Here is an 8,370-nt window from a genome sequence, read left to right as displayed (position 1 = left end):
CATCGATGCTGAGTCTCAATTGACCATGATCTTTGAGACTTTGTCGAATAAGTATATTCTGTTTATGGCAATGTTCAATTTGAGCGCTAGACAGAATATAACCCTGACAGAGTTGATGCAAGAACTCCAAAAGTTTGAGCAAATGACCAAGGGGTCGACTATTGTGGAGGCCAACTTTGCTAAGGCATCTTCCTCCAAACCCTCTCTAGGGAATGGAAAGAAGAAGCAAGTAGCTAAGAAGGAGAGTTATTCAGTTCCGCCAAACAAGGGCAAGAACAAGAAGAAGAAGAACCCAAACAAGCTTAAGTGCTTTCATTGCGGGAAGGTGGGGCACATGAAGAAGAATTGCAAAGACTACCTAGCCGCTCAAAGCAAATGAGGTAAGTGTGATCTTTTAATTGTGGAAGCATGTCTGGTTGAGGAATCTAGTGACAACTGGGTCATAGATTCTCGAGCAACTAATCATGTGTGTGTTTCTCTGCGCAGGGGTTCAAGCAAGCGAGAAGTCTTCTAAATGAAAGCTTCACGTTGAGGATGGGCGATGGAACACTAGTGTTGGCTGAAGCAGTGGGAGACGTCCATCTTTATTTTGATAGTTATAGGAGTTTATTTTTGCGAGACTGTTTTTTTGTTCCTCAATTTAAGAGGAATCTTATTTCTGTTGCTTGTTTATTTAAGGATTCTTATTCAGTTTCTTTTAATAATAAAGTTGTGATTCGTGAAAACAAGTCTTTTATATGTGATGGATGGATGCAAAATAATCTATATTTTATCAAACCGAAGATGGACTCACTGCTAAACACTGAAGTTGTTAATAACTCTAAAAGGCTTAAAACTTCTCTCTAATGAGACATATCTTTGGCATTTGTGACTTGGTCACATTAGCCTTAACAGGATACAGAGGTTGGTAAAGGATGGACCTTTAAGTTCTTTAAAGATTGAGTCCTTACCCCAATGTGAATCTTGTTTGGAGGGCAAAATGACCAAAAGACCATTTGGGTCTAAGGGCAATAGGGTTGAAGATGTTCTTGAACTTGTGCATAATGATGTTTGTGGTCCCATGAACATCAAGGCAAAAGGAGGGTACGAGTATCACGTCACTTTTATCGACGATTACTCAAGATATGATTATGTGTACCTATTGCGCCACAAAAGTGAAACTTTTGATAAATTCAAGGAGTTTCGGGCTGAGGTGGAAAAGCAACTAGGTTAACCCATAAAGGCACTTCGATCCGATCGAGGTGGAGAATACCTCTCTGATGAGTTCACTGGATACTTATTAGAGAATGAGATTCTATCCCATTTAACTGCACATGGCACTCCACAGCAGAATGGTATAGCTAAGAGAAGAAATAGGAACTTGTTGGACATGGTAGGGTCCATGATGCGTTATTCGACATTGCCTATTTCTTTATGGGGATATGCTTTACAAACTGCATGTTATCTTCTGAATAACGTGTCAACCAAGTCGGTTCCTAAAACTCCTCACGAGTTGTGGACGGGCAGGAAGACATCTTTGAACCATATTCGCATATAGGGATGTCCTGCACATGTCCTGGACAAGGAAGCAAAAAATGAAAAACAATTAAAAGTCGTTTTTCATTTCTCTCTTATTTTACACTAAACCAAAAAATCGTTTTCATTTCCGTTTTTTATCTTTATTCCGCCAAACGCCATTTTGGAAACGTTTTCATTTTTTCTTTCTCAAAAAATGTGAAAAATAAAAACGAGATCAATTTTAAACACAACCTTTATGTTTTATTTTTTAATTTGATATTGAATCATATGTGAGCGGTTTTTTTTTTAATTTAGTAATTTTTAATCTTTTTCAACCATTCGATTAAAATTGTAGGGAATCTACCTTAATGTTCCTTTCCACTTCAGCAAGCTGGTACACCATGAAAGCTCTTCCTTAGGAAGTTTCCTTTGAATCGGAATAGCTAAAGTACCCTAAGACTAATTCTGTCTATTAGTCCTATGGGTTTAAAGAGAAGTTAATGAGACATTCTTAAAAGGTAATTCAATAGCAGTTGTCCTTTCTTAGACTATTACTGCTCATACAAAACAATGCCTTAAGGAATCTGTGCATCGAGACTCACATATGAGACTAGTGAAATAAGTTACTTGCCTAGTGCTACTCCCTGGCTTCGCAACCTACTGACAGGGGAAAACTAACAGCCCTATTAATTATATAAATTCATAATCACCCGCGTAAAAGGTTACATTCGGAATACTATATTCTCAATAAACATAAAATGGAAAAAAAAAACGTAAATATTGTTAAATGAAAAACATATCTTAAATAAGGATTTTAAAAATGATTATTTTGTGTCATTATTTCTTATGGATTTTGTAGTATATAGCAGGTTTCATAAACTTGAGATAATAAATAGCATAAACAAAACTTGTTTAATTATCATCCACATTAAAATGTTTTAAATTCAAAGTTCAAACTTCATTGTAATAAACCAAATATAATTGGGTCCGTTTAGTTCGCTGATTCGAGTTTTTAATTCGAGTTGAGATGTGACTTTATGTGAAAGCTTTTTACTGTAGTAAAAAAGTTAGATGTGACTGTTTCTAAGAGCTTTTTACTGTAACAAAACTTAAATTCTAAACTCGAATCGGTGAAATTAACGGGAGTCTAAACAACAAAGTTCATGCACATTATAAAGTAAACTGTCTCATAGTAAAATATCCAAATCTAAAGCAAACGCAAATTAGGATTAGCACTCAAGAACGACGTCGTCTGATTGGCTGTGGAAGCTGACCCAGTACCCGAGTATCAACCTGATTTGGTTGTCGTTCAGGACTGCTCTTCTCTCTGTCTGTCTGTCTGTCTCTCTCTCTCTCTCTCTCTCTCTCCTAAGAGCTCGAAGACGAAAACCTCACTCTTTCGAATTTGAATCGCAATTCCCGCCTTTACTTTACTCGCACTCCCACGGAGCCACCAAAGGTATTTTCTTTCGCCTCAATTTCCCATATTTCTCAGCAGCCATACACAGGCTTAGCTTTAACCAGTTTAAAAGTGCTTTCTTTTTCTTTTTTTTTTCTTTTTCTTTTTTTTTTGAAGTTTAGGGCTTCATTCCAACAACTACGCCATTATTTGTTGCTCCTTTTCTCCTGATTATAGTTGATTATTTGGTTTTAAACACTTATTTTGCTTCTTAAATTGAAATTCCGTTGTGATTTCATCGCAGATGGAGGCTCTCTACTCGAAACTCTACGATAAGTACACTAAATTGATGGTTTTTCTCTCCTCCTTTGTTGTTGTGGGTGTTGTTGTTGTTGTTTTTTGTTTGTTTGTTTGTTTGTTTGTTACTATATCGAAAACTGAATAATTTGTTGCGACAAAGATCTAGTTTCTCCCATTGGTTTGAGTTATGCTACGTTAAATCACTGGAGAAACTGATTTGAAGAGCATGAACATCATTTTCACTCGACCAAGATTTGAACTTTTACTTGTACATTTTAAATTTCATCTTTTGTTCAAAGGATAATTAACAATTTTACATCACGGATTTTAATTTCTTAGTAATCTTGCTTCTATATGCTCGGTTGCTTCAAAACTAAAGTATGGATGGGTAATTTTGATGTCTGAATAACATGTCTTTTAGGGAAATTCCTATACCTTTAAATGGTTCGTCCGCTATAACTGACATTTATTCGAGGATTAATTTTGAAATCGACTAATGGGGTTTTTAAGTTACGCACGTGAAAATATAAGTTTACTCGAATCCAACTTGAGAATCTTGCACCTGTTTGTTTTCCAAACCTTTTGGCTACAATGTTCATTCTCACAAAAATATGAATTTCTGTTCAAATTTTCTGTTCAAACCTATAAACTAAACAAGTAGTTTATTGGTACTGAAGTGGATTTACAACTAGTATGCAAGGTCGAATGAATTACAATTAGTCTCATAACACGCAAATGTACTAGTTTCTGCTAACTTTGGGATGGTTAACCAAGTAACAGGGTGATAGACAAATAGAAAGTTTAGCTGGCATTATGCTATTTGTAAATACTTGCTCACGTAGCCATGTGTATGAAGCACTTGGTTAGACTTTGCACGTGACATTGTTCGTTAGTGGTTGGTAAATTATGTTAAATTATGTGAGGGAATTTGATAGTGTTAGGGAAGTAGTTTTTTAATCACCATCACCATCATCGTCATCGTCATCATTATTTTTATTATTATTATTATCTTTTTTTTTTGTTTTTTTTGTGCTCCTCTTGCAGGCAAAAAGATTGACTGAACTGGATGAGGTCAATAAAGATCAAGAAGTGAAATTTGTGAACTATGTAGCTGGTATGTAGTTTTTTTCCCACTATATATATTAGTTTTGCCTGAAACCATCTTCAGATCTCTCACAGGTCAAAAGGTCCAGAATCTCTTTTCACTCAACCATGCTTTCAACAATGTCTCTTAATTTTCTTGAGAACTAACCAAACGACTCTTCAATTTGTTATCAGATGAGAAAAAGAAAATAATTGTTTGAGCTAGCAATTTAGGATCTTTCATGAAATGAATCTGCAAAATTAGCTAGATTAAATTGATTTGATCCCCTTGTTGTCTCAAGGTTGTATCTTGGATGACCTTGTTTCTTGTAGTTCTTCAGTAGTGAGCTTGCAAGAAAGTTCATAAAATTGTGAAAAACATATAGGCCAATAAAAAATGCATTATGTGCTTTTTATATTGATACATAGATGGGCATAAATGATTCAAAGTAAGCATATTTGTGGTTAGTAATAGATTTAGAATCATGGCTGAATTTGCTTTACTGTTTTTATACAAACACCAGCAAGCCTCAATTTTTATTTTATTTTATTTTATTTCTTCTTTCTAATAAAAAGCAATTTTCTCGTTTATTCTTAATTTCGCAGTGGCAGAGGAGTTAATTCAACACTTGAAGGATGAAAACAAGAAATTGCATTCTCAAGTTAATGAATTGAGAAGCGAAGTTGCCTTGACTAGGCATGTGATCCTAATTCTTTTTTGCTTTTGTCTAGACAGAATATGATCAACAATTTCTTTCTATGTTTTAAGTGTCAAACTTAAAACGTTTGTTATAACTGCATTGGTTGCAGGGTTTCTCAGGATGAGCAGTGTGCTGAGTATCAGAAACTGTGGATGGAAGAAAGCCAGAGGAGTAAGAAATCCTGGTTTTTGTTCAGGATTTAGTTTGAATATTTGAATTCGGGCAAATATTTATGCATCTAAATAAACATCTAATGTTTCACATTCAAAGGTGAGGCGCGGTCCTTTTCTAGTGAAGGATTTAAGGACACATTTCTGGCTGATTGCTCATCCTTTAAAAGATTTTGGTGTCTTTCCTTTGTCTTTTATATGGTGAACCGAGAAGCTTACCCAAGTGTTCTCCTTAGCTAAGGAGTAAGGACAGCTTGTCCTCGGTCTTCTTTTTGTTTTACGTTTTTATTTTCTTAATAGTGATTGATGTTTTCTATAGTTTTAAAGGGAAATAGAAGACTCAGGGTTATCATTTTCTGTTATTTTGTCAACCCGCGTACACATGAATCAAATTCTGTTTCCATATCGTTGTTTATTTTAGAGGTTTGCTCTTGAGACTCAAGACACCTTAATCTTTATCCTGAAAGTTGCATGAATGGCTAATCATTTGCGTCGTTGCTATAGATAAGAGCATTGAATTATCCATTGGCCATCAGTGGTTGCACAAGAGATTCCCACTGTATATTCTGTCGTATATATTGTTATCATTGACCATTGTCATATGGAGAAATATCTGTTGTTTTTTGCATTCAGACAATCATGTATATCATATATTTACTAGTTTTACTTGAGAGGGCTTACATTTATGTCAGATAAAGTGCTTTTGGAAGAGGTTGAGAGGCTGAAAAAGCTGCAGCAGGACGATGCTCTTAGCAGTCAAAAAGACAGAAATAACAGGGAGATGAGTACACCTAGAGACGATAAAATTGTATCACAGGAATTATATGATAGCTCATCCGGAACAATGACAAGTAAAAGCAGGAGGTGTTCTGAAACTGAAACGGGCATGGCCAGACCTTGTGGCAGTGGTCAAGACAACGCTATCCTAATAACATCAGCGAGCTTGAACAAGGAAGGTTTGACTAGTTCGGCTCATGTGAGCATTCAACAGGTATTTTTGTAATCTTGTATTTTTGGTAATCTTTAGACTAGTTCTTATTAAATGATTCTTAATTTGCAAATTTTCAGCCAGAATGCTGTAGAAGAGCTATTGACAGAACAAGTAGGTATCTGAAATTGAAGTTTCTGCAACCGTTACTTGGTCTCTAGATTTTTGGATCATGATATGTTGTATGTGCATTTTGCAGGTGATGGTTTACATGACAATGACACTGCCAACTGTCTGTTTCAAGCCGTTGTTGAGTACTTGGTGGGCTTGAAATTCTCCGTCGTTACTCAAAATGAAGGAATATGCATATCGGCTGAGCACCAATCAAGTGGTAACTGTTAAGATATCTGATTTTCCTTCCCTGGAATTTTGCTTCCGCACTTTGCTGTTTTATAAATCAACTCTGCTTACATTTCATTACTATCCACCTTTGACACGTATAACAAAAATATGCAGAAAAAATGGGTTTTTGCTACTTATCTTTGCTATATAAATTACTTGGTATTTGATCATTGGTTCCATTAGACCATACTCAGTACTGATAAGTGCTTTCTTGTAACATTTTCTGTTTTTGTAACTATCATTTATACGAATTTCAAGTTTTGTTACTAATTGGAATATGACTTGACAATTAGGTTTTCTTCATCAAGCATTTTACTGTGATCTGGTGCAGAAACAGAACTTCACTAATGGTTCTGGCTTTTAACAGGTTACTCCTTCAGCCTGACGTGGGTAGAGAAGGAACATGGAAAAGAAGTAGAACTGCTATACCATGTCTTATCGCTAGGAACATTAGAGCGGATAGCCCCACAGTGGATGAAGGAGGCCATCATGTTCAGCACAACCATGTGCCCGATCTTCTTCGAAAGGGTATCCTGTGTCGTGAAGCTCTTCTCGTAGACTTTTCTCTTTACTTCTCAAGTTGTATATTGCTGTTCTTATGAATATGATTTAACCTTGATTCTTTGTAAATTGAACTGCTTGTCTTCGGGTTTGAAACCACTACGATAAAGATGATCTTGCAAAGTGGAGGCAATATTTAGCCTTTTTGCGGATTAAAAAATATGCTTGTTCTTGAGAATTTATTTAGTTTTTAATACTTTTACCTTATTTTTATTTCATTTTATTTTATTTGGAATTAATTTTATTTTTAGTTTGTTTTAGGTATTTTTATTTTATTTTATTTTATTTTTATTTAGTTTCCTTCCAAAATAATTATTTTCCTCATTATGTAATTTAATTTTGGTGATAGGTGAGTTTAAGTGCAAATTGAAATTCAAATTGGGATAGAAATGCAAGAGAAAATAAGTAAAATTCGAATTTGAATTAGCCTCAAAATGGAATTCCTTTGCGCGAGTGAAACCAGCACAAAACTCGCCACTCCAGTCGTTGGATTGTAGTGTCAACGGTCCAAATCGGGCACGTGGAATCACCCCAGACAGGAGTGCGTCTCCGTAGGATCGTGTCAATTCTTCGGCCAATCCCAGCAAGCCGCGTGTCCAGCTTGTCCCTTACTCAGCAGCTCGCGTGATCCAGTACGGCGATTCCATCCAAGCCGCGTGAAACCTCCCTCTCTCAGCGAACCAGAGAGCAACGCGTGTCCATTCAATCCGAACCTTCCAATTGAGGCACGCCACGTGTCTGAACGCACTCCTCCAGTTGAGCTCAATTAGCAGCTCTCCTCTGCACACGAAATGAAGGGTTTTTGAACCCAGATAATTCCAGCCCTCAGACGAGCAGCCACGGAGAACAAGAGAACAAAGAAAAAAAAACCTTAGAGAAAGCAAGAGCATTTAATAAGGCTTTTCAGCCAATTTTCCAAGAGAGAAAAAAAATCTCAAAATAAATATTTTTATTTTATTAGATTTAGGTTTCATTTTCAATAAATTATTGAGGGAGAATTCATTTTGTGAAGAGCAAGAAGATGGAGGATCTAAGAGCTTGTGACAACTCCTAAAATGGGGTTTTCATTCCTTGTCTTATCTCTTATTTTTGTAATTCATAAATGATGAAACCCTTGATGTTATTTAGTTAATTTTGTGAGCTAGGCTCCTAGTGGAACTAAGATTGTGATGTTTTAGTTTTTACTTTTGGATTGTTTATGGTATTCTTGTGCTTGTTCATTCATGTGTATTTACTTGCTTAATTTCTATTTTCGATGGAAATCAAATGTAGAACTAGACTTAGATTGATTTGGAAAAATTAATTTAGGTTGGACTTTACATGGATGAT

At 35.7% G+C, this 8,370-nt stretch overlaps 1 protein-coding gene across 1 annotated transcript; it reads left to right on the top strand.

The window, feature by feature from the left end:
- Window positions 1-2,853: 2,853 nt before the first annotated feature.
- LOC21384259 lies at window positions 2,854-7,156 on the top strand. Its single transcript, XM_024172255.1, has 9 exons — window positions 2,854-2,956; window positions 3,201-3,248; window positions 4,241-4,310; window positions 4,886-4,976; window positions 5,090-5,151; window positions 5,843-6,141; window positions 6,219-6,252; window positions 6,338-6,469; window positions 6,848-7,156. The coding sequence occupies exons 2-9, from the start codon at window positions 3,201-3,203 to the stop codon at window positions 7,036-7,038; spliced, it is 927 nt and encodes a 308-aa protein (XP_024028023.1). The 5' UTR covers window positions 2,854-2,956; the 3' UTR covers window positions 7,039-7,156.
- The last annotated feature ends 1,214 nt before the right edge of the window (window positions 7,157-8,370 follow it).

Source organism: Morus notabilis, unplaced genomic scaffold, assembly GCF_000414095.1.
Source record: "Morus notabilis unplaced genomic scaffold, ASM41409v2 Scaffold4305, whole genome shotgun sequence".
Classification (NCBI taxonomy): Eukaryota; Viridiplantae; Streptophyta; class Magnoliopsida; order Rosales; family Moraceae; genus Morus; species Morus notabilis.
Note: the sequence above shows the minus strand (reverse complement) of the source record. Positions and strands in the feature narration are given on the sequence as shown.

Bases quoted from the DNA above. Each gene is read 5' to 3' on its own strand.
- LOC21384259 (XM_024172255.1), top strand. From the start codon at position 3,201: ATGGAGGCTCTCTACTCGAAACTCTACGATAAGTACACTAAATTGATG. The intron at 3,249-4,240 runs GTTTTTCTCTCC...CTCCTCTTGCAG, and splicing joins ATAAGTACACTAAATTGATG to GCAAAAAGATTGACTGAACT. The intron at 6,253-6,337 runs GTAGGTATCTGA...TGCATTTTGCAG, and splicing joins AAGAGCTATTGACAGAACAA to GTGATGGTTTACATGACAAT.